Source organism: Erythrolamprus reginae, chromosome 2 (assembly GCF_031021105.1).
Source record: "Erythrolamprus reginae isolate rEryReg1 chromosome 2, rEryReg1.hap1, whole genome shotgun sequence".
NCBI lineage: Eukaryota > Metazoa > Chordata > Lepidosauria > Squamata > Dipsadidae > Erythrolamprus > Erythrolamprus reginae.
In genome coordinates, this window is record NC_091951.1 from 252,779,112 (window position 1) to 252,806,268 (window position 27,157).

Consider the following 27,157-nt stretch of genomic DNA (forward strand, 5'->3'; position numbering starts at 1 on the left):
ATGAAACATCTGCAAGAAAGCAGAAAGTTCAGAGAATCCAAGGGCCCCTCAGAGCTGACTTCACGCTTCGGATGGGGACAGCTCAGGTATCCTGATATCATAATTAGTACAGCCCAATAAGTGCAACACATAATTTTATATGTTTTGTGCCTATATTATATACAATTACTTTAGTAGGAATCACTAATATTAACATTAGGAATACTAATCATTAAGGGGCATGCATAAGCGCACCAGTGTGCCTACCGTCCCTGTCCCTAATGGTCCCTTTTATTTATATCCATTTCATGTATTCATAATTATGTTTTTATATCTGTTATCTAATACAGAGGTCTCCAACCTTGGCAACTTTAAGCCTGGAAGACTTCAACTCCCAGAATTGCCCAGCCAGCAAAGCAAAGCAAAATTGCCCAGCCAGCAAAGCAACCTGGGCTGGGGAATTCTAGGAGTTGAAGTCCACCAGGCTTAAAGTTACGAAGGTTGCAGACCCCTGATCTAATGCATTCTTGATGAAATAAAAAATAAATTAATTAATAACTGTTGCATATAGAAAAGCCATTCAAGGTAATCCTTTTTCGTAATCCTTTTGTAAGGCCCGGATATTTATATAATTATTACTATCCAAACAATTATCTTCAAAAGCAATAATCGTTCAGAGCTAATATCAGAAATTTACTTTGTATTCACTGAGGATTCCTTTTCAACTGTTTCTTTAACTCTGTCTTCCTTTAATTGAGAACTTCGTATTTTTATTTTCAGTTCAACCACTTCATTACTTATTCTCTAGATAGTTATTGGCTACCTATTTATTCCTACCTTCTGCGCCCACTATTCCTACCCACTGAATTCTTTGCTCCATGACATTTACAGATGGGTATGCTGTACAGACATGCACAAAGACAGCCAAACATAGGTTTCAGATTCCAACATTGATTTGCTCCTTTATTGATTATAATTCCCACGTTTCCATTGTTACAAGGAACCCCATACGAGAGTTACACTTTTATTCATAATTCAAATGGTTGGGGTTTTTTTTGCCAGTTTCTGTCATTTTTTTGTTGGTGTCAGCAAAAAAAAAAGTCCAATCAAATGAATGGATTTGTTTAATGACCATCATCATTTTCAGAAATTACAAATTGAATTTACAAATACATGCACAAACAATCCTTCTCTTTAAAATCTGGCCTGGTTTAGACAACAAGGATAGGAAGAGAAGAAAACAGAAAAACACAAAACTGGAAATGTCAGATTGCTCAGCACTTATCCAGTGAGGATGGTTTATTTATGCAGATGAAATTCATCAATGGAAAAACACAAAAGAGATTTTTGAAAAGCTTCCGTCCTTCACCCATTTAATTACCGTATATACTCGAGTATGAGTCGATATTTTCAGCACAAAAATGTGCTGAAAAATCCAACCTCGACTTATACTAGAGTCACTGACTTTCACTGACCTGAAAACTGTCCCAAAGTTCCACAGTTCTGATGTGAAAGGCAGGGAGGAAAGAAACCTCATGGCTGGCAACAGGAGGTTTTTTTTCTTTCTTCTCTTGCTACTGCTGAGCTGCCTGATTGGTAGCAGGCTGAACCAATCACAGCTCCTTGTCTACACAGAAAGGAGGCAGTGAGAGAGCTATCTGATTGGCAGCAAGCTGTACCAATCACAGCTCCTCCTCTACAGGAAGCACTGGGGGAAGGGGCGGGAGAGTTGAAGAGACTTTCAGAAGGAAGGGACCATGGATTTATCTTCTGATCAAGCCTGCAACGCTATTTTACAAGTAAATAAAATGTACAAGTAAAATGTAAGTTACCCATTTAAATTTGATTAACAGGATAGGTTATTTTGTAATAAAATGTTGCTTAAAGTGAGGATAACTGTGTAATTAAACTTTTTCTTCCAACTATACTTATCCTACCCAAGTGGATTGTTAATGCTGACTTTTTTAAAACAATACAAAGGTTAGGATAATATAATAGTATGAATTTTGTCAATAATCATTTGTTCTACATAATTAATATGAATAGATTTACCTTTTTTTAAGAGTATGGTTTCTCCTTATGCAAGATAAATATCATGTAGAAGAAAGATTTTACAGTTAATGATTGAGTAACCCCCAATTGTTATTTACTGATCTATTGATATAGTAATAATGATTTTCACTTATGAAATACGTTTCAAATGGAAAATCTGAATATTTATCACATGGAAGTTTGATTTAAGCAATTGTTTTGAAAGAATATATGAAATCCCTATTATTAAGAAAATTATAATGATATTGTAATGAAGATTAAGATAACAGGTTTTAAGATTAAGATAACATTCCTAAAGATATTTTAAGAGGTTTTTGGAATTCTAAAAAAAGAAAGATTTTGGAAGGGAAGGAAGAAAGATGCAATAAATAAAAAACATTTTGGAAGGAAAAAAGTTATATAATAATCACAACAGGGTTGGAAGGGACCTTGGAGGTCTTCTGGTCTAACCCCTTGCCTAGGCAGGAAACCCTACACTACTTCAGACAAATGGGTATCCAACATCTTCTTAAAAACTTCCAGTGTTGGAGCATTTACAACTTTTGGTGGCAGGCTGTTCCACAGATTCATTGTTCCAACCGTCAGGAATTTTCTCCTTATTTCTAAGTTGCTTCTCTCCTTGTTTAGTTTCCACCCATTGCTTCTTGTTCTTCCCTCAGGTGCTTTGGAGAATAGGTTGACTCTTTCTTCTTTGTGGCAAACTCTGAGATATTGGAAGAATGCTATCATGTCTCCCATGGTCCCTTTTTTCATTAAATTAGATATACCCAGTTCTTGCAACCGTTCTTCATATGTTTTTTTATTCTCCTACAAAAACTCACCATTTTTATAAGTTACCAGTAGCCACTGTATTTTCCACCCTGGACTTATATTCAAGTCAATAAGTTTTCCCAGTTTTTGTGGCAAAAGTAGGTGCCTCGGCTTATAATCGGGTACAGTGTTCCCTCAATTTTCGCAGGGGATGCGTTCCGAGACCGCCCGCGAAAGTCGAATTTCCGCGAAGTAGAGATGCGGAAATAAATACACAATTTTTGGCTATGAACAGTATCACAAGCCATCCCTTAACACTTTAAACCCCTAAACTGCAATTTCTCATTCCCTTAGCAACCATTTAGATTATTACTCACCATGTTTATTTATTAAAGTTTATTAAAAAAAATATTTATTAAAGGCGGACAAAAGTTTGGCGATGACGTACGACATCATCGGGCAGAAAAAACCGTGGTATAGGGAAAAAAACTGCAAAGTATTTTTTAATTAATATTTTTGAAAAACCGTGGTATAGCCGTTTTGCAAAGTTCGAACCCGCAAAAATCGAGGGACCACTGTATATACGGTACTTTATAAACCTTCAGAATCAACACCTTAATTGTTTTGTGAATTGTTCTGTTTCACAGAAGCCATATGCTGCATTCCTAGCCTTATTGTGTATCTGCTTTCTTCAAAAACTTTTACACTTCTTCTGCGATATAAGGTAAGTAGCAATGTAACAATGTCCAAAACCTCTTTTGGAAAGAAATGAGAATCAAGACAGCTAACTCTGCATTTAATCATCTTCTCCATCACAGAAGTTCTACGTTGGGTGGGGTAGAGGTTGAAAATATCATATATTAGATGACATGCAAGAGTTTAAATAGGCTAAAGAGGTGTTACCCTAACACATTGGTGATTAACATTTTTATTGTCACTTGCCGAAAGCATACTTGCACACCCATAATGCAATGCATATGCAACACACACCCAGCCTCGCAATTGCCCACACAACTCCCCTGCATGCACCCCGCATATGTGCGCACTCCCCCTATGCTTCCCCACTCCCTGCATATGCAAGTGACCTCCTGCCCCTCCACTCCCTGCATGCATTTTTGACCCCCCATATGTGTCCGACCCAGCGCATGCATGCACATCCCCAAGAATTTAAATATTTAAAAAATATTTTGATTATAAATCCATGTTTTATATTAAAATAATGTATTATAACTATAAAATATTCAATTATTGTGTTTTAATGGTGCCTTTTATGCACAAATTAATTATCCTTAATTTCTTCCTTCCTTTACTTTAAAAGTAACAGATTCTGCATGGTCTCATTTGCAGTTCCTCTCTCTCTCTCTCTCTCTCTCTCTCTCTCTCTCTCTCTTCCTAGTCCCAAGTCCCTCCCTCTAAATTCAAGTCTACTTCTCTCAGATTCTCCAAACCACATATCTTTTCCAGCCAACTATTCAGCAATTTCTTTGATGGTGAAAGTTGTCCACACTGGCTGAGTTGGGAATGGAAATGGGACAACCATTCAGAAACACAAATGAATGAATGAATGAATGAATGAATGAATGAATGAATGAATGAAAAAAAAAATTCACTCAATCAATTCCAACTTCTCATGAAAGGAGAAGATCTCACAAAGTTGGAATTCATTGAGTGAATTTTTTGTTTAGTCCCACAAACTTTTGTTTCCCTGAAAATGAAACACACCTACCTCCCCTCAAGATCAAACACAACCCAGATGTGCCCCTCAATGAAATTGAGTTTGACATCCTTGGTTTACCGTATTGGGGTCAGGCATGCTTAATATCTCCCTTCTTGATTCTAATATCCTTCAGATTCGGGGGAAATGCCTTAATATCCAGTTTTATGTAACCACAATAATTAGCTGGTGCATTGCAGGCCCAGGAATGGTCTGGAAAACAGTTGATTACAGTCAGTCCTCAACTTACGACCACAATTGAGCCCAAATGTTTTTGTTACTAAATGAGACATTTGTTAAGTGAATTTTGCCCCTGCTTACCACTATCTTGCTACGCTGGTTAAGTGAAACTCTGCCTTTGTTAAGTTAATAGCATGGTTATTAAATGAATCTGGCTTCCCTAATTGACTTTGTCTGTAAAAAGGTTGCAAAAAGATGATCACAACACTGGGACTCTGCAACCGTCATAAATATGAATCAGTTGCCAAGCATCTGAATCTTTGTCATGTGACCATGGGGAGGCTGCAACAGTCCTAAATGTGAAAAGTGGTCGGAAATCACTTTTTTCAGTGCCACTGTAATTTCAGACTTATTAAATGAATGGTTGTAAGTCAAGGACCAGTTGTATCACACTAGTCTACAGCAAAAATCCAGGCAACACTAAACGGAAGCAACAATAGAACGGGTTTGTATCCTTTTGCTTTGCCATTTAACAGTTTTTCAGAGTTTTGCATATAATCCTGACACCCATTTCCCCTCCTTTATTACAAGGAAATCTCAACATCTGCTGGAAGATCAATTCCATGAAATTCAGGACGTTAAGAACGAAATAGATCAAATGCATTCTGAGATCAGCAACACCCAGAAAGGGATTCAGCAGTCCACCAAGCAAATCCTTCAGGAAAGTGACTTATCAGGAGAGGAGAAACTAGGAAGCTGCAACTAATCTCAGAAATTCTCTGGTTTCAATCTTTCCAGATTATCATTTTCTTTTGCACATCTATTAGCTACCATAGAATGTCATTTTCCCCCCTTTTACAAAACTGAAGTCTGTTCGTTGTTCTCATGCCCAGCCTCACTCGTACCAAATATGTTTAAAAAATACAGTAGGGAAAACATTGAACCACAGTGAGGGTTTCTTTCCTGCTGCAAAAGGGTAAATTATAATTTCATACTGGGCACTAGTATTCCATGTTGCATCCAGTTTTGGTCGCCACAATATCAAAAAAATGTTGAGAAACAAGGATGGTGCTAATTGGGTTTATCTACTCTAATGAAAAGAAGGATTAGGGATGACACAAAAGCAGTGTTCCAATATTTGAAGGACTGCAGAGAGCAGAGAGCCTCAACCTGTTTTCCAAAGCACCTGAAGGCAAGACAAGAAACAATGGATGGAAACTAATCAAGGGAAAAAGCAACCAAGAACCAAGGAGAAATTTCCCAACAGGGAGAACAATCAACCAGTGGAAAAGTTTGGACAATCCTAGACCTATGGTGGTGAATCTATAGCATCACGTGAGAGGTGGCATGCAGAGCCCTCTCTGTGGGCACATGCGTCATCACTCCAGCCTAGCTCCATCACATTTCTTCATCAGTTTCATTTTCAGGGAAACAAAAGTTTGTGGGACTAAAAAAAAAATTCACTCAATCAATTCCAACTTCTCATGAAAGGAGAAGATCTCACAAAGTTGGAATTGATTGAGTGAAATTTTTTTTTAGTCCCACAAACTTTTGTTTCCCTGAAAATGAAACCGACAAAGAAATGCGATGGAGCTAGGCTGGGGTGATGACGCACATGCCCACAGAGAGGGCTCTGCATGCTACCTCTCGCATGATGCTATAGATTCACCACCATAGCTCAGGTGTTTCCCAATGGAGGAGATGGGGTCCCCCTCCTCCTGAAATTCATTATGAGGCAGAGCCACAATGCAACCCTGGATCGTCTAGGCCAGGGGTAGGTAAAGTTGGCTCTTATATGACATGTGGACTTCAACTCCCAGAATTCCTGAGCTAGCATGATTGGCTCAGGAATTCTGGGAGTTGAAGTAAAAAAGTCATAGAAGAGACAACTTTGCCTACCCCTGGTCTAGGCTCCTTCTGGCCTCCCGGATGTCAGTTGCTTCTCCAATGCGCTGCTTAGGAGAGTCCAACGTGGGTTATACTCTAGTCTTCTTGGTAGGGACTGAGTTTGAATTTAAATAATTAATTCTGTCCTGTCCCCTGCTTGTCCCAGAGGGCTCAGTTTTAAAACTCAGTCGTAGAGTAGGGACATTATTTTTATCCTCTCCGACTGACTTCCACCATGTTGGACTCTCCTAAACAATATAAGGTAAGTTAATTTTTAATTATATAATTGTATACCTTTGGCTGGTTAACTGGTCCGCCGGCAAGAACCGCCTGGATTGCTCATATGGGTCCCTTTCCTCAGCGCATACAACCCAGGAGCTTAAATGAATTTTAATGGGCAAGGAGCCTAGCCCTCCAGGGCCAGGCTCACGGAGGTTAAATTGCTGGTCACTTCGGGCTGGCCTCTGTCCTCAGTGGACATTGCCAACCCCCAAAATGCCCGTTTGAGCCCCCGACTTACCGAGGATGCCGCGAGGGTCCGTCTCTCCGCTGCACCTGAAACCAGCTCCTCCAAAGTCCTTTCTTAAGGCTGACTCTTCAGAGTTTGTATTTCGTGCCGCAGCTCGCCGCGCTAATCAGATGTTCGGCGCTCCCAAGCCCTTTTCTTGACCTCGCTAATGGCGTCCCCCTCGTCAGTCTGGGGGCCGCCATTTTAAAAGCCCCATAGTAACCAGGTTACTAGTGGGCGCATGTGCGAGCCGCCGGAAACCTTTTAAAAGGAATCCCGGCTTCCGGAATTTTTTTTTCTCCTTCACTACTAGCTGCCACGAAGTTTAAACAGCTGCTGGGGCTCACGTTACAGGCTGTTTCAGCAGCAAAACACCTGCGTTTTTTCTGTGTGCCTTGAGAAGCCTGTCTCTCTAGTGTAGGCTGCCACCTGGTGGCTTGTTGTTGGCGGTGCGGGACTGGAAGCTCTAACTGCTTCAATGGCTGAGACTAAAGAACACCAACAAGGGGCAGAAGACATTGCACCACCCCCAGCTGTGGTTAAGCCCAAGGACAAGGCACCTTCCACTAAGCCAAAGTCCAAATCCTCCCAGTCTTCTGAATCTGCTAAAGAGACTGAAAAGAGGATTAAAGCTCTGGAAAAAATGATGGAGCAGGCTCAGAAGCAGACCTGGACTCTGCCTTACAATCAATTTCAACAGCCTTGCCCACCCTCTCAAATGGGTATGCCTCCCCAACCCACAGCTAATGCCATGGATATACCAGAACCTGCCCCTGCAAACGCAGACAAAGACTGGTCTCCTGAACGTGGGGAGACACTCCCCCTGCTCGGTGCCTCAGCTCGCACAACAACCCCAGGACAGGATGTGGGGTTGCAGTCTCCACCTCTGGCAAATTCAAAGCCGGTGCCATCTGCCTCCTTCACCCCCATGGCTGCAGGCCTGCGGTCGGGCCTTGACGTTTGGCATCACTTCTCCCCAATGGTGCAGGACATGATTGCCAACGCATACTCGCAGGGCATCGCCACGGGCATCCAGCAGCAACCTCCTATGCCTACCAAGAGCCAGCAACCAGAGATATGGCCCATGGCTAATGCCCACTACACCTACCAAGACTCGCTGGGGGCTCAGCCCCCGTCACATGATGAGGGAAGTGGGGCAGAGGATGAGTTCTCTGAGGATGAAGAGACATTTGCTGAACGACCAGTTTTTACCGGCTTGTTTAAAGCCACACTGTTCAAAACCCTTTTGCACAAAGCAAAGACCACAGTTAGTCTGGGTTCCACTACCAAGCCTACCGACCCATCAGTAGAGCTGGACCCTACTGCAGGACTTTTTACTGAACCAGAAAAGGAATCCGACTTCATCTCCTCGTCTTCAATTTTCATCGATAATATAAAAAACCTATGGGAGAACCCTACAGCGGCTCCAGACCCTTCCTCCATCAAAAAGAAGTTCTATGGGTTTGGCCCAAACATTGAAGGATTGCTACAGATCCCCCCTGTGGATCAACTGGTTGCCAATCTTGTTTCCAATGCTGTAGTCCCAGCAGACATGGAAGGCCTGAAGCTGGACGACCGCAAAGCGGAAACCCTCATCCGCAAGTCACATCAGTCAGCAGCATGGGCATTGCGGGCTCCCCATACAGCTTCATTTTTTAGACGCACATCCATTGTTTGGATTAAAGAAATGCAATCCAGACTGGGCCCAGAGGACGCTAGACTCCGTCAGGAATTAACTAAGCTTCTCGCTGCAGTGGAGTTTTCCGTGGACGCAACATTGAACTCCGCTAAGTTCGCGGCGCGTTCCATGGCGGCCACTATGTCCTCATGCCGCCTTCTCTGGCTCAAAAGCTGGCACGCTGATGCAAGATCTAAATGGCATCTTGCGGCAGCTCCCTTCATCGGGGAGAAACTATTTGATGAGTCATTAGACTCAGTATTGGCTGAGGAAAAAGACAAACGCAAGGTCCTCCCTAAGGCTTATAGGCGTGGTGATAGAAGACCAGCACCATATTCCCGCAGACAGACTTTTCGTTACGACACCACTACAGCCTCTCCCTTTGCGCAAGCCCAGAGAACCTATGGCCAAGGCTACTATCGACAGGATAGACTGCCCTTTACAGACAGGAATGCGGTGTGGTACCGTTCATACATTCAACCTAAACGCCCGTTTAGGGGTCAACCGTCCAGAAACTTTCGGAAATCCAAATGACTCATCCACAGATGCTCCCATTGGAGGAAAACTTCAAGTGTTCTCCACGCAATGGGAAGAGACATCCTCAGATTGCTGGACCATAAACACCATCCAATCAGTACTGCGTTTAGAATTCCTTGCCCTCCCGCCCAACAGGTTCTTCAGATGCCCCATCCTCGCCAACAGAGCGGAAAGGGACCTACTCCAACAAGAAGTCCAACACCTGCTGGACATCGCGGCCATCGAAACGGTACCTCTCTGGACCAGGAGGGAAAGGGATTTTATTCACACATCTTCCTAGTGCCCAAAAATTCAGGGGGACATCGTTTAAACCTCAATCTAAAGCAACTGAACATTTATGTAAAGTACCGCAGGTTCAAGATGCAGTCACTCAAATCCATCCTAGCTTGCATCCGTCAGCACGACCTCCTGACCTCCATAGAATTACAGGAGGCATATTTACATGTACCAATCCACCCGGACCACAGGAGATACCTACGGTTTTACCTGGGAGGTGCCCACTTCCAATACCGGGCCATGCCCTTCGGGCTATCCTCAGCACCCAGGACATTTACCAAGTTGCTAGATGTCGTAATGGCAGACTTACGCCTCCAGTCCATAAGACTCCAAGCCTACTTAGACGACATCATTATTCTATCCAGGTCGCCCAAACAAGCACAGGTCGATCTATCCATCCGGTCCCTACAGACCCATGGATTCTCAATAAATCTTGCGAAGAGTCACCTGACACCTACAACATCACTTCGTCATCTCAGCACGATCATAGATACGGTCAGTTGCCACGTCTTCCCGTCACCAGACCATCAAGCATCCCTAGTAGAGACAGTACAATCAGTACGTCACGACCACAAAGTACCACTGGCCTTAATATCCAGGCTACTGGGCATGTTTGTATCATGTATTGACGTGGTCCCCGGGACAAGACTACACACACGACAACTACAATGGTTCCTCCTGCCATTTCAGAAGAACAAAAACAGTCACACCAGCAAGCTGGTTTGATTACCACCCAGGGTCCGCCACTTCCTTCAATTGTGGACAACATCAGCTATCCACCAGGGCACCTGCTTCAAGGAACAGATGTCCGTCACTGTGACAACCGACGTGAGCCTCTCAGGCTGGGGGGCACACACGGCACACCAAATAGCCCAGGGCACCTGGACTCTGGAAGAGCTTGCCAACAACAGCATCAACTTCTTGGAGTTAAGGGCGGTATCGCTAGCCCTACGCCAGTTCCTTCCCCGGGTGGCAGGCCACCCAGTCCTCATCCTCACAAACAATGTGGCCACCTGGGCATATATAAACCATCAAGTAGGCACAAAATCACAATGCCTCATGAAGGAAGCAGAGACACTAGTTTCCTGGGCGGAACAACACCTGCAGTCCTTGTGGGCGGAGCACATAGCAGGGACTCTAAACACACAAGTGGATTGGTTGAGCCGGGCAACATTAGATCCAGCGGAATGGCGGCTGGACCCGAACATATTCCAGGACATCTGTCTACGGTTCGGCACGCCACAGGTGGATCTGTTTGCCACCCAGGACAATGCACAGCTCCCCCGCTTCTTCTCATGCTTCCCATCCACAGGAGCGGAAGGTGTCAATGCCCTACGCTCCCACTGACCGGAAGGGCTTCTTTATGCCTTTCCCCCGACGGCACTCATCCCAAGGGTAGTGAACAATCTGCTGGCGGAAAGGGCAGAGATTCTGCTGGTAGTGCCACACTGGCCACGCCGCCCGTGGTTCTCAGACTTACAAGATCTATCGGTCTCCAGACCATGGCGGATTCCGGAAAGTCAGGTATTCCTCACCCAGGGGTCAGTTCACCACCCAGACCCTCAATGGTGGCACCTCACCGTCTGGTACTTGAGGGGTGCCGATTGAGAGCACTCTCCCTACCTGATATGGTAATAGGAACTATCCAGGCAGCCCGGCGGTCTTCAACGACCAGGATTTACGACTCTACTTGGTCAGCATATTACCTTCTGTACTTTAAAGGATCTGGACACATTGCAAGAGTCCTTAGAACAGATCTTGTCCTTCCTCCAGGCAGGGTTCGAAAAAGGACTAGCACCGAACACCCTCCGCCGGCAGGTAGCAGCATTGTCCACAGTACTTCGCCTGGAGAATTTGAGGTCACTATATCAGCACCCCTACATTCGAGACTTCCTCCGCGGTGCTACTAACATCAGACTACAGGTGGTGCACAGGTATCCCACCTGGGACCTCCCACTGGTCCTTCGGGCATTAACTGGTCCGCCCTTTGAACCAATGCGCTCAGTTCCACTTCGCATACTCTCATTTAAGACCGCTCTTCTGGTAGCAATTACTTCAGCAGAAGGGTGTCGGAATTATCAGCCTTCTCAGTACTGCAGGATTTATGCATTTTCCATCAAGATAGAGTGGTCCTGCGACTGGACCAGGCATTTCTACCGAAGGTCAACACACCATTTCACGAGATTTCTGCGCCCAAGCCGCTCATCCTCAGGAACACTGCTGGCATAAACTAGATGTCCGGCGAGCCCTCAAACTGTACATTCGTAGGACACAACCGATTAGAAAATCTGAAGACTTGTTCGTCTCCTTCCTCCCGGCCACTCAGGGACTCAAGGTCTCCTCCCAAACAATTGGACGATGGATAAGATCTTGCATAGCGGAAGCATATATTGCACGGTCCCAGCAGGTACCACAAGGGATTACAGCGCACTCCACCAGAAGTGCGGCCACATCCGCCGCCTGGAACACACAGGCATCAGTGGAGGATATTTGTCGCGCAGCCACGTGGTCGTCCCCAACAACGTTCATTAGACATTACCGCCTCGATGTCTTTGCCTCTGCAGAAGCAGCTTTTAGCAGGAGAATTCTTCAATGAGTGTGTGCCGCTTCTGCTCCCCTGACCAGGCCTAATCCCTCCCTGTCTCCTTAGCTTGGGTATATCCCACGTTAGACTCTCCTAAGCAGCGCATTGGAGAAGAGCCGTTGTACTTACCTGAACGGTCTTCTCAATGCGCTGCGTGGAGAGTCCAAAACCCACCCGGCCTTGTTCTTGCCCAGGGTGGCAGTTCCTTTTTATAGTTCTGGTTTTTTCCTGTAACAAATAAAGTTTTTTTATATAAAGAATATATGTCTATGCCTTCGTTTTAAAACTGAACCCTCTGGGGCAAGCAGGGGGCAGGACAGAATTAATTATTTAAATTCAAACTCAGTCCCTACCAATAAAACTAGAGTATACCCCACGTTGGACTCTCCACGAAGCGCATTGAGAAGACCATTCAGGTAAGTACAATAGCTCTTTTCCTGCAGAGCTGCCTGCGTTGGGTGCCATGCCTCCCTGCCAGCCAGCTGTACTTCGGTGCACTGCTCCTAGGGTCATCAGCCTCCAGATTCCCACCACCCAGCACCAGTTTTGGAGGGGTGGAGAAACAGATGAAGGCAATGAGAGAGAGAGGGAAGGAGAGAGAGAAACAGAGGGATGGAAACAGGGTGAGAAAGAGAGAAGCAGAGGCAGAGAGGGAGGGAAAGAGGAAGAGAAAGAAAAAGGCAGAGAGGAAGGGAAAGGGGAAGAGAGGCAAGGAAAGAGAGAGAGAAACAGAAAGGGAAGGAGAAAAAGAAAAATGATATTACAAAAGTTTTTCTTTTTTTATTGTTATTGGGCATAATATTTCAAAAGCAGAAAAAATGAAGGGGCATAAAAGTGCATTTATCACATTTTTCATAGAACAATTAGCTGAACTCTGCCTTTATCATTTTAGGTAGTAAAACCTCAGAATTCAGGTTAAATTGCCTTGTTGGCACTTTGCGACAAGTGGGTTTTGGCTTGCAGTCTCTAAAAGGTTCGCCACCACTGCCCTAGTCATAGGTTTCCCACTGCTCATGATAGAGATGCTTATAATAAAAGGTGTTCTAGTATGTTTTAAATCTTTATGGTGAAGACAAAACAATTACTCCTTTTGGAGAGTTGAGTGGTATAGAAATTAAATAACATAGTAAATTATGGGATTACCCTTTACCAAAAGTTTAAAGGAAATTTGTACATCTCCAACCTGCTACATGAGATAGTCTGTCTGGATTGTTTGATGAGTCTAAGAATTATTAAATCACCTCTCCTTTCTACATACTTTTCTTCTCCACAGAAGTTCCAGCCTTTATGTCTAAAAAGCATGAGTATTGCATAGAGATTTCTGCACTGATATAAATTTTCGTCTTTTGACATTAGCCCCCAAATGCCTGTGTCCCAGGGCTGGCTATAGTGTATGCTTCATAGGCATCATCTTTTCACATACCTAAATGACATATGAAAACATCTTAATGCTATCTAAAAGAATCGTGGTACACACTGTTTTAAGCACCAGCAACCATTCCTCCTTAGCTAAAATCTGATAGAAAAATATTATTAGATACCAGTTAATATTCCTTTATGGGCTATTCATTTGGGCACATTTATTTCCTGTCTTTACTCAGCAAACTGGAGAAACAAACCATTTGCCGAATTGGCAAATTTTGGCTTTTTTGACATGATGCTTTATTGTCCATATTTGTGTATCTGTTGCTAACAGTTGGAATTAAGTCTATGGTTATATTTATAATTTACGATGTCTAACGTATGTAACTGATATTTGTATACAACATTTCCCTGGTGCATTTTTCTTATCCTTTGCAGGAAATGATTGATATGCTCAATTTGGCTTTTAAGAAGATTTTTGAAGACGATATACAGAAGGCTGACTGGGCTCAAAAGTCAATGTCCTGAAAGATGGAGTGGCTTTGGGTTTGCAACTCACAGCCAGGAGTGTCTTTGCATAAACTGCGAGTTGTGCAGTAGTTACACCCAGTTCTGGATCTTGAGAACCTGGTTGCCCTTGAGAAGTATCTGAAAGCTTCGGTTGATTTAAATGTTTAATGCGCATCACATTTAAATCCCTGAACTGAAGCTTCGGGGGGGGGGGGGAATAAGTGATTTGAAATCATATCTGACAGATTTTTCTCTTTCTACACTAAACTCTACAAAAGATGAATTACTATTGGATAATTACAGTATATATGAGTGAATTTAATTTCTGATGAAAAGTTTCTTTATATTTTATTCTGTACTTATTCTAGCCTTTATAAAAGTATCATCTGTCTACATGGAGACTACGCGGGAACTAATATTGGGGCTACCTTTGAAAAGTGTTCGGAAACTTCAGATCGTGCAGAATGCAGCTGCGAGAGCCGTCATGGGCTTACCTAGGTATGCCCATGTTTCACCATCACTCCGCAGTCTGCATTGGCTGCCGATCAGTTTCCGGTCACAATTCAAAGTGTTGGTTATGACCTATAAAGCCCTTCATGGCACTGGACCAGAATATCTCCGAGACCGCCTCCTGCCGAACGAATCCCAGCGACCGATTAGGTCCCACAGAGTGGGCCTTCTCCGGGTCCCGTCAACTAAACAATGTCGGTTGGCGGGCCCCAGGGGAAGAGCCTTCTCTGTGGCGGCACCGGCCCTCTGGAACCAACTCCCCCCGGAGATTAGAACTGCCCCTACTCTTCCTGCCTTCCGTAAACTCCTTAAAACCCACCTTTGCCGTCAGGCATGGGGGAACTGAAACATCTCCACCTGGGCATGTTTAATTTATACATGGTATACTTGTGTGTGTGTCTGGTAGTATATGGGTTTTTTTAAATTTTCAAATATTTTAAATTTAGTTGGATTATTTATGATTTGTTCCACGTGTTGTGAGCCGCCCCGAGTCTTCGGAGAGGGGCGGCATACAAATCCAAATAATAAATAAATAAATAAATAAATAAATAAATAAATAAATATTGGGAAATTACATGTGAATGAATGTAATTTCTGATAAGAAATCTCTTTATATTTTACTCTACTCATTCTAGACTTTAAAAAACATCTGTCATAAGAAAATACATCTAAATGTTCACTAGAAATAGAAAACAACTTGAGGTTACATAATCATCTGTCTGTCTATCTAGGAGCCACGATTAATAAAGACAGGACATCTAAGTCTTTCGATTTTTTGCACCAGGAAAACTGTTGGTTTCCATTTATCTCTTCAGCCAACCCCCCCTGAAACTATTTTACAGGTGCAGTATTTCTATGATTGCTATTAGTTAATTCAGAAGAATAGTACAATTTATCAGCTAGAAAAATAGTACTGCCCCGAGTCCAGTTTCTATCACATAACTATATACATGTCATTATTTTCTTCTGGGTGTTTTCTTTAACTTCTCAATCTAGCCTACACTATAGCCCTTGGATTTCCTAGAGATCTTGTATTCCAGATCGAAATGTTGATAAAATCTGACTTCATTTAATTTTAAGGAAAGCTCAGTGCTTTCCTTAAAATTAAAGGAGGCACATATTTGTGAATGGCTCTGCAAACTTTTTCTGCAGTTCTTCACGGCCTATTTTGTTCTGACTTGAAAATCTATCTGTTGAGTATGTACAAAGCAATGTAAATAGTTGAATTTTGTTAGACGCCTCTGATTGGCTAAGACGCTGACAGTTGGGTTTCGGCGGGAAGTCTAAAAGTATAAAAGGAGCGTCTGGTGCTATGTAAAGCCAGACGCGTTCCTTGCTGAAGTCACTTTCCGAATAGAGCTGAATAAAGGAACCGTTTAAACTCGAGCTGCCTCAGACTTTTCACTGGTGACGTCGGACGGTCGAACCTGAGATCTCCACCATGGACAACCTACCTGTCGGAAGAGCTCCTGACTTCTTCGACCCAGAAAAATCTACTTGGGATAACTACATCTCAAAATTCGACATATTCCTAAAAGCTGCGGGCATGAAGGACGCCGACAGCGACATGAAGAGAGCAATATTCCTGAATTATTGCGGCTCAGAGATATACGATCTTGCCCAGACTCTGACAGACCCGTTGCCGGCGAACTCCGTGACTTGCGACGCCTTGAAAACCAAGCTCGCTGCCCACTTCCAACCTACAAAGCTGGCCATCGTTTTCCGGCATGAATTCTCCAGAATGAGCCAGCTCAACACCGAATCTATCAACCAATATGCCACCCGTCTTCGCACCGTCTTGTCAAAGTGCAAATTTGACAACCCAGAAGCCCAGCTCTTTGACGCCTTGATCTTCGGCATGAGAAATGCAGCCGTAAGAAATAAGCTCCTAATAAAAGATGAGCCTTCCCTGCAAACCGTAATCAAGACGGCTCAAACAGCTGAAATCTCTGAAGCTGCCGCCAAAGAACTCAAGCAAAATGACAAGAAGGAAGTCGTCGCGAAGATCGACACTCAACCTTCCCAATCCGAGTCATCAGACGAGCAAAGTCTACCAGCCAACAGTGAAGACAACTGTTTCCTGCTCAAACATGACACTGCGAGGCCACCGAGACAACCTCGTCCCATCTTTCCCTGCTCCGGCTGCCGAGGAACCATCCGTGCCTGAAATGCTCTTTCCGGGATTCCATTTGCCGCCGATGCGACCAACGAGGACACATCGCAGAAGCCTGCAGAGCCCCCATGCCAGAAGACTCCTTCTCTGCCCAGCGTCCTCCTCGTCCTCAGGGTCAGCCTGGCCAGCCGCGCGACAACCGCAATCATCATTTTCCAGGACGCAGAAACAACGCAAACACCAACCTATACTGTTTAAAACTGTTAACTGTATGCTACCATTGTTTGTGGTGTCGGGAGCCAGGCACTCCCTTTTGGGGTTACACTGGATGGCTCCCCTTGGGATTGTAATTACTGGTATTCATACTGTGAGTGACCAAGGGATTCCTAACTTACTACAAGAATTTCCTGATGTATTTAGCTCCACCTTGGGCTCTTACAATGGCCCACCTATATCTTTTTCCTTAGACCCCAAAGTTCCCCCTGTACGGCTTAAACCTCGTAGAGTTCCCCTACCACTACTTCCAAAACTGGACCAACAACTGGATAAACTAATAGGACAGGGCATCTTGGTCCCTGTTGACCAGGCTCCTTGGGAAACCCCCATAGTTACCCCTTTAAAACCTGATGGCTCATTAAGAGTTTGTGCTGACTATAAGTCCACTCTTAATAAAGCCCTACAACACCATCCTTACCCTATTCCAGTGGTCCAACAATTGCTTCATTCCCTGGGGGAAGGGAAAGTATTTGCTAAAATCGATTTGGCGCAGGCTTATCAGCAATTGCCAGTCGATGAGCCAACCGCCCTCGCACAAACAATAGTCACAGGGGTGCATTTAAATGCACAAGGTTGCAGTTCGGAGTGAGCGTAGCCCTGGGAATCTTCCAGAGTTTAATGGAGAGGCTACTAGCAGGAATAAAAGGCGCAATACCATATTTTGACGACATCTTAATTTCAGGGGAATGTCAACTACAAATAAACCAGAGAATTAGGGAGGTTTTAAAACGACTACAGCAAAAGGGCCTTAGAATCAGGGCAGATAAATGTGTATGGGGTACCCACAGTGTGGAGTTTTTAGGTTATAGAATTGATGGAGAAGGCATCCATCCAACACCTGATAAGATAAAGGCCATTAGAGAAGCCCCAGAGCCACAGAACAAAACTGAATTACAGGCATTTTTGGGCCTTCTAAATTTCTATTCTGTTTTCTTAAAACAGAAAGCAACAGCAGCTGAGCCTCTCCACAAATTGCTACAGAAGGGAACACCTTGGACCTGGGGGAAAACTGAGAGCGAAGCTTTTACACAAATAAAAAACCTTTTAACATCAAACAGTGTAGTGGTCCAATAGAGCACCTTGCTACCAGTAAGATTAACGTGCGATGCCTCACCGTATGGTGTGGGTGCTGTTTTGGCACATGTTTGCCAAATGACACGGAAGCCCCGATAGCTTATTTCTCTAGAACATTGTCTAGCGCAGAGCACAACTATAGCCAATTAGACAAGGAAGCTTTAGCCCTAGTAGCTAGGGTTAAGAAATTCCACAATTATATTTTTGGCTGCAAATTTGAGTTACTAACAGACCATAAACCTTTATTAGGACTTTTAGCACCAAATAAACCCACACCTCCATTTATGTCACCACGCTTAATAAGATGGGCTATATTTTTAGCAGGTTATAATTATGAACTTAAACATAAGGGAGGAAAAGAAATTAATCACGCAGATGGGCTGAGTAGATGCCCCATGACCATAGCAGTAGAGGACCCAGCCCCAGCTGCAGATGTATTAATCTTAGAATTAGAAGAGAACCCAATAACAACCGCTAGAGAGGTAGCTGATCACACAAGACAAGACCCAGAGTTACAGAAAGTAGTCAACTGTGTATTAAAGGGATGGCCTAACGAAAACCAGGGGGATTGTTTAAAAGAGTTCAGAAACAAAAGGCTAGAACTGTCTTATCTTAAAGGGTGCCTTTTGTGGGGAGACAGGATCATAATTCCCTCCAGCTTAAGGAACAAAGTCTTAAAATTATTGCATATGGGGCACCCTGGTATTGTGCGAATGAAAAGCTTGGCCAGAGGACATTTATGGTGGCCAGGGATTGATGCAGAGATTGAAAAATGGGTAGCCACTTGTGATCCATGTGAAGAGTCTAGGCCAACCCCCCCCCTAGAACCACACCAATGGAATGGGAACAACCAAAGGGACCATGGTCAAGGATTCATATTGATTTTGCAGGCCCAATTGGGCCACAGTACTTTTTAGTAATTGTGGATGCTTATTCTAAATGGGTAGAAATTATTGCCATGAGCAACATCACCACTAGTGCCACCATTAAAGCCCTGCGCCGTCTTTTTGCCACAAATGGCTGCCCTGACATATTGGTGTCAGATAATGGTCCCCAGTTAACTGCCAGACAAATAGAATTATTTTTAGATCAATTAGGCATCAGACACGCCCTCATCTCACCTTACTCCCCTTGGGCTAATGGGTTGGCAGAGAGGTACGTGCGTGTGGCCAAAGAAGCCTTACGCAGGTCAGGACCAGGTGAGGTGCAAGAACACCTTGACCAATTCTTATTAACCCAGCACATCACCCCAAATGCTACCACTCAAAAAAGCCCTGCTGAACTTTTGATGAGGAGAAAACTGAGGACCCCAATAGATAGACTCCATCCTATGTATTGTGAAAGCAAAAATGATGTTGTAAATCCAGAAAGAAATTTGTATTTAGGTCAAAATGTGTTTGCAAAGAACTTTGATGGTGGACTTAATTGGTTAAAAGGGACAATATTACAACAAACCGCGCCAAAGACATACTATGTGCGTTTAGACGATGGCCAAGTGTGGAAAAGGCACATTGACAACCTACGAAGGCGCCAAGAGTCCACACCTGTACCAAACGCCACCACAGCCCGAAACACTAACTTGGATATTCACCCTCGCTTTCTACAGAGGACTTCAACGGATGGACTATACAACAAAATTTAATGGACACGCAAATCTACTCACCAATTCCACGATCTTCCTCCAGCGATGTCGAGCCAGCATCCTCGGGGGTCGGCGTTGTGCCCGCGGACTCTACACTGGGGCCCTTTCCGCAACCAAGGCACTGGACTTCCAGTGGAGACGCTAGCGAGCCGACCTCCTCTTCGGCCGATTGCCAAGACTCAAATGATCTGCGCAGGTCCGAAAGGATTGCACGCAGACTGAGCCGATTGGATGATTTTATCACCTGGCTTTCTTTGTAAAACTGTTTTTTTCTAAACTAAGGAGGGAGGGGTGTTGAGTATGTATAAAGCAATGTAAATAGTTGAATTTTTTTAGACGCCTCTGATTGGCTAAGACTCTGACAGTTGAGTTTCGGCGGGAAGTCTAAAAGTATATAAGGAGCGTCTGGTGCTGTGTAAAGCCAGACGCGTTCCTTGCTGAAGTCACTTTCCGAATAGAGCTGAATAAAGGAACCGTTTAAACTCAAGCTCCTCAGACTTTTCACTAACTGTTGCGTTTAATTGCATTAAACTAAGGCAGAGTTCAGAAGTTACAATAATATGATTTCGGTTGGTTTAGAGCAGGGAGAGGGAGGGTGAAGGACTACCAAATTTTTTACTACCACACTGTGGGCATGGTTTATGCAGGACGCGCTACATTTTCTTTCAACATATTTCAGTGCAAATTGGGTGCTGTAGGGTGGAGTTCCAATTTCATTACTCCACTGCATTCTCTCCCATCCGGGCAGTAGCCCAACCCTGGGGAGGGATGCACAAAACTCTCCAGCTCAAAAACAGAATATTCCAGAGAAGAACAAAATCTTCTCCTTTGTATGTTGTTTCTGAATGTATATCTGGAATAGTTTGTGAAGTTCTGAGTTGCTGTATTTAAGAAGATTTTAAATGATGGCAAAAGCTGTGATGATGCAGTAGTTAGAATGCAGGATTGCAGGGTAACTGCTCACTGCCAGAAATTCAATCCTGACCTGTTTAAAGTTGATTCAGTTTTCCTTCTTTCTGAAGTTGGTAAAAATGGGGGCTGCTAATGTTGTAAACATCTCAGAGAGTGCTGTAAAGCACGGTGGAATGGTATATAAATCTAAGTACTATTGCTATTGCTATAGTGTAGACCAGTGATTTTCAACCTTTTTTGAGCCGCGGCACATTTTTTACATTTACCAAATCATGGGGCACACCACCAACCAAAATGACACAAATTAAATAAATAAATAAATACATACATACATACATACATACATACATACATACATACATACATAACCCCCTCGTATATACAATTCCATGTAACATCCCCTTATAAATAGAGTCAATCATCAATCATCCCTACTCAAATTTATATCTCATTTCTGGGTACTTCTCCTGTCTTTCCCCCTTTTCTCTCTCATGTTTGTCATTTCTCTCTCTTCCTCCCTTTTTCCCTCATTCCTTTTCCCTCTCACTTCTCCTCTTTTTCCATCCCTGTCTCTCTCCCCCCCTTATGTGTGTGTGTGTATACACACTGGAACCATTTCCAAAACCAGTTGAGGGCTGGGGTATTTTCTCTTTTATTCTTTTCAAAAAGAGGTGTGGGCTGGGGGGCATTTCTTATTATTTGGGTGCTTTTTACCATATGCTTCAAGAATCACCCCTCTCTCTCTCTTTTGTTTCTCTCTCCTCTCATTCTCTGCCTCAATCATTTCTCCTTTTTTCTCCCCTTTTTGTTCTCATTTCTCTCTCCTTTCCTCTCCCTATCTGTCTCTCTTGCTTTCTCTCTCTCTTGCTACCTCTTTTTCTCTTATTTTCTCTCTCTCTCTCTCTCGTTCTCTCTTATTTTCTTTCTCTCTCTCTTGTTCTTTCTCTCTCTCTCTTTCTCTCTCCCTCCCTCTTTCTCTCTTTTTCTCACTTTCTCTCTTGTTTTCTCTCTCTCTCTTGCTTTCTCTCTCTCTCTTGTTTTCTTTCTCACACTCTTTCTCTCTCTTGTTCTCTCTCTTGCTATCTCTTTCTCTCCCCCCTTTCTCTCTCTCTCTTTCTCACTTTCTCTCTATCTTGCTGTCTGTTGCTGTCACTCACTCTCGTTCTCTCTCCGTTCTTCTCAGCGGAGGCTGGCGAAGGTGATATTCAATGTCGGGAGTGCGCGGGCGGTTGCGCGTGCTCCCTACCCCCCTGCTAGCCGCTCGGAATATTCAAAATAAGAAAAGCCTTCACCGGCGAAGGTTTTTCTTATTTTGAATATTCCGAGCGGCTAGCAGGGGGGTAGGGAGCGCGCGCAACCGCCCGCGCGCTCCCGACATTGAATATTACCTTCGCTGGCCTCCGCTGAGAACGGAGAGAGAACGAGAGTTGGGCCATTTTTTGTCTCCTGCGTTCCGGGTGCAGGAGGAGCCACGCCGAAAGGCAGGAGACAGCGGAGGAGGAGAGGGGGCGGGCGGGGGGCAGCGCCGAAAGGCCGAGTGGGCCGGAGGCACCGTGGGGAGGCAGGGGCGGCCGCGGCTCCCTTCCCTTCTGCTGCTGGCGCCTCCCCGCCCCCCCGCGGGCTGGCAGGGAGATGAGAGCACGCTTTCGGGGAAGCGACGGTGCTTTGGGGAAGCGACGAGAAGCCATGGGCGCGAGGGGGCCGACTTTCAAAGCAACCTTTGCCGGCCTCCCGTGGGAGGGTGCCAATAGCGGCGGCGGGGGGGCAATAGCCGGGGGGGGCGAACCGCCTCGCGGCACACCTGACCATGTCTCGCAGCACACTAGTGTGCCGCGGCACACCGGTTGAAAAACACTGGTGTAGACTGTTTCTCCTTATTTATGCTTTCTGGACGTTGGAAAGCAAAAGAAGAATTCTCTCCCATTTCTATAGAAGTCTTCATTATTGGGCTTCAGAATGGAAGAAAATGGCCCCTTGCTGAAGCATTGGCTGCTGGTGATAAATGCTTGGTGATAAATATACACACACACACAGTACAAAAAGATAAAGGGAACACAATATAACTCAAGTAAATCAAACGTCTGTGTAATCAAACTGTCCACTTGGGAAGCAACACTGATTGACAATCAATTTCACATGCTGCTGCGCACATTCAACTTTGTACAGAACAAACTATTCAATGAGAATATTTCATTCATTCAGATCTAGGATGTGTTATTTGAGTGTTCCCTTTATTTTTTTTTCGAGCAATATGCACACACACACACACAATAAGTTTATTAGTGAGGAGTATGCATAAGCACACTATTGTGCCTACCATCCCTGCCTTATTGTCCTATTTGCCTGTACCTACTTTACTTATGTTTGTGTTTATATCAATACCTGCTATTATTTACACGTTTTGATAAACAAACACATAAATTTAAAAAAAAAAATCTGCCAACCTTCTGGGAATATTTCTTTAATCCCATCCATCCCCTTTCTCTGTTCTTTTCACCTTGTACTCTCCTCACTTTATGTAATCCTTTTTCCCAGTTCGTCATCCATTCCCTTCATTTCTAGAGGGATAAAAAAAAAAATGTTGGAGATCCTGGTCCTTTCTTGCCCATCCTCTTCACTACTCCCCTCAATGAGATTAAAAGGCAGATAGACAGAAAGAGAATGAGAAAGAGGGAATGCCTCATTTACAACGGAGGAATGAGGGAAGAATGACATTTTCCTGGTTTCAAATGATTGGAAAATTTACACTAGTTGGGATATTATTCTGGTTTAATTACAAAACTCTATTTACCCACTAATAGTTTACTTTGCTGGTGTATCTGACCTCTTAATAAGCCAGAGAAAACACAGATTAGAGGTCAGAAGTAATTTTGTCACACATTCACAATAAAGTTCACCCTACTCCTGGAGAAACCCCAGTAATTATTGTACTCACACATCAAATCAATCTGAAAGACCTGAATTCATTTGTTTAATTGATTTTTAACAATTTTAAGATACCCACAACATAAAACAAGTGTATAGTGAAAAGTGCCCACCACCCGACAAGCATACATACCCCACCACCAAATTGGGAGTGTCTCTTGTATAAACCATTTTAACCCCAGAGCAATGTATCTATTTACATATTATAGAGTGATTCCAATTTTGAGCATTTTATTTATGTGAATGGTCTCCTGTTTGTAGCCGGATGTTTACCCTGGAAACTGCTGGGCATTCTCAGGATCTGAAGGCCAAGTAGTAATTAAGCTGCCTGAAAAAGTCCGACTCACAGCCGTTACAGTTCAGCACATCTCTAAAGCAATAGCTTTTTCGGAAGGAATCACAAGCGCCTTAAAAGATTTCTTGGTTTATGTGAGTACAATACTGTTTTAACTTATCGTATATCTTACCTCTAAGGTTCATTAAAAGAACTGCAATTTAGGAAGCACCAAGGCTACTATGCCCTTGATATTGAGCTGAAATAGGATATGGAGCCATTCTGGTATCGAGGTTAAGATGAAGGATTAGAAATCAGTGCTCCGAGTTCTATTTCTCCCTTTAGTATAAAAGCCAGCAGAGTTTAGGCCAGTCATTCTCCCTCAGACCAATTCATCTCTCAAAGTTCTTGGGGAAAAATGGGAGGTGGGAGCATTATGAACATATAGCAATGAGCTGCCAAAATGTTTACTGCCACACTGTGGGCATGGTTTATTTTGTGGGTGTGGCTTGCCTGCCATGTGACCAGGTGGGAGTAGCTTGACAATCATGTGACCACTCTCCGTAGCTCTCTGCCCGTTTCATATAAAATAATTCCGCTCACCACTAAAAGGTTGCCTGCTTGTCAAGACTCAAAAATCTTTTTTGGGGGGTTTCTGCATTGACCTGACTTTGTTGGCCAAGAACTGCTTCCAGGTTGTCCTTCTGGGCTGCTGCAGCATTCAACTCTTCTACACTGATTCCCTCCTTTTAATTTTAGGGGCTAAATGATGAAACAAAAGAGGAGATCCTGCTGGGAACATTCATGTATGATACCGAGAAGGAATTAATTCAGACATTCCAGCTGAAGGTAAACTAGAAATGGGAGAAGTGGGGTAGAGGTAAAACTAAAGTAGGATAGAGTAAAACTGAAGGGGCTGTGTCAGAGGGAGTTGTTTTGAAAGAATCTCTGCAATTTCTGCTAAAAATCAGACAACTTTTAATTCAGTACTTTAAGGAGTGGATTAGGCCAGAGCTGGAAAACCAGAGCTCCTCCTGAGGAAATATAGTTTAGATAATCTGTGGCACTATACAGATAGTCCCCGACTTACAACAGTTCACTTAACGGCTGTTCAAAGTTTCAGTAGCATTGAAGAAAGTGATTTATGACCATTTTCTCACACGTGTAACCATTGCAGCACCCCTATTTGTACACTTGACACCTGACTCACATTTTGGACAGCTGCAGTGTCTCGGGGTCCATGTGATTAACTTTTGCAACCTTCTGACAAGCAAAGTCAATGGGGAAACCAGATTCACTTAACAATTTGTTAAGTAACAATGTATTTCTAATTAAACAAATGTGACAAGAAAAGTTGTAAAATGGGGCAAAACTCACTTAGCAAAGGTCTCACTCAGCAACATAAATTTTGAGCTCAATTGGGGTCATATGTTGAGGACTATATATATCGATGGGAGGTAATGGGACATAGCAAAACAAAAAACAAAAAACCCCACCATAAATCTTCTTTCTGATGAATAACAATCCCAAAGCAGTTATATCAGCATTTGGGAAACAGGTCTACAGATTTATTTTATTTATTTATTTGATTTTTATGACTCCCTTCTCCTTAGACTCAGGGCAGCTTACAACATGTTAGCAACAGCACTTTTTAACAGAGCCAGCATATTGTCCCCATAATCCAGGTCCTCATTTTACCCACCTTGAAAGGATGGAAACCTGAGTCAACCTTGAGCCGGTGATGAGATTTGAACCGCTGACCTACAGATCTACAATCAGCTTCAGTGGCCTGCAGTACAGCATTCTACCTGCTGCGCCACCCCGGCTCTTGTATATAGATATACAGTATAGGCTTTGCACTCTTCTATTAAACCGATAGAGCCATTCAAGAGGATGACTTCATCTCGATTGCTTTTTATTATGATTGTTCTTTTCCCTCATCTACATTTCAGAATGAACAAGAGAAGGCGTTCCAGTATGTAAAGATAAAAGTGGAGAGCAACTGGGGAAATCCAGAGTACACGTGCATTTATCGAATCAGGGTGCATGGAAGGATGGCCAATATAAACCATTTGGGCAAGAAAGTGGATGAAATCTCCCAAGATAAATAAAGAAAAACAGGAATATGAACATTTATACTGAGCAAGTGTAAAAAGCACCTAGAACTTGCTCCAGATTTTCCCACCAGGGGAAAATGGGAAAGAAAACATGAGGATATACTAATGATGTTGAGTTATTTGACTAACAGGTTTCAGTTTGATTTCAGTTGAAAATTCAGTTAGAATTGTTGTTAAAGTAGTGGTTGTTAAACTAATGTAGTTGTTAAACTAATGTTGATTTCAGTTGAAAATTCAGTTAGAATTGTTGTTAAAGTAATGTAGTTGTTAAAGTAACGTAGTTGTTAAAGTAATGTACAGTAATACCTCATGATACGAACTTAATTGGTGCAAGGAGGAGGTTCGTAAGACGAAAGGTTCGTAAGACGAAACATTGTTTCCCATAGGAAACAATGTAAAGTCAATTAATCCGTGCAACAAGAACAAAAAACCGCAAAAAAACGCTGCCGCCCAGCTGTCACCTTTTAAAACAGCCTGGGGGCTTCGGCGTTGGGAGGCTGCTGAGAAGCCCCCCGGCTGTTTTAAAAGGTGACAGCTGGGCGGCGGGGCTTCTCAGCAAAAGTTCGGGTTTGGGAGGCTGCTTTGAGGAGGCGGGGAAGCCTCTTGCAGCAGCTGCCACAGCCGCCGGCTTCCCCGCCGCTCGCCCGCCGAGGATGCTGACCTGCTGCCTTGCGGGGAAGCCGGGCAAGAGCGATCTTCTGCCGGCCATGGGCGAGCGGCGGGGAGTCGCCCATGGCCGGCAGAAGATCGCTCTTGCCCGGCTTCACCACGAGGCATCAGGTCAGCAAGAGCGATCTTCTGCCGTCCATGGGTGGCTCCCTGCCGCTCGCATTGGGGTAGGGGGGCCTGTCAGGACACCCCCCCACCCCAGCACTTTGCATCCCACCGGCTAAGAGCAATCGGGCAGCAGCTTCTGCCGGACACGGGTAATGAGCGGGACAGAGAAGCGGGGAGAATCAGAAGGCTCCTTTGGTGGCTGGAGGCTGCCTGGCTTTGTGTTTTTGGCTGGGGGAGGAAGCAGTAGGACCTTCCTAACTCCCTCCCCCCCATCCAAAATCCCAAAGCCTGTTTGCTGCCACACGATTTAGCCAGGACAGGAGCGAAGTGACGTGGAGGAATGGGGAGCTGAAACCGGGCGGTTTCAGCTTTCCATCCATCCACGTCACTTCGCCGCTAAATCGTGTGGCAGCAAACATGCTTTGGGGGTTTGGCTGGGGGGGAGGGAGTTAGGAAGGTCCTACTTCTTCTCCCCCCCAGCCAAATCCCCAAAGCATGTTTGCTGCCACACGATTTAGCG

At 44.0% G+C, this 27,157-nt stretch overlaps 2 protein-coding genes across 2 annotated transcripts in view; one reads left to right on the plus strand and one right to left on the minus strand.

Annotated features, from left to right (window-relative positions):
• LOC139163258 (sperm-associated antigen 4 protein-like) lies at positions 1 to 26,038 on the plus strand. The gene is given in 8 exon segments (XM_070744211.1): positions 1 to 86; positions 5,267 to 5,421; positions 13,944 to 14,027; positions 15,256 to 15,347; positions 15,349 to 15,369; positions 23,731 to 23,898; positions 24,503 to 24,592; positions 25,696 to 26,038. Coding segments are annotated over 8 exon segments (855 nt in total). The 3' UTR covers positions 25,855 to 26,038.
• LOC139159570 (SUN domain-containing protein 3-like) overlaps positions 1 to 27,157 on the minus strand; it is a 221,618-nt gene that overhangs the window by 154,163 nt on the left and 40,298 nt on the right. The window lies entirely within an intron of this gene.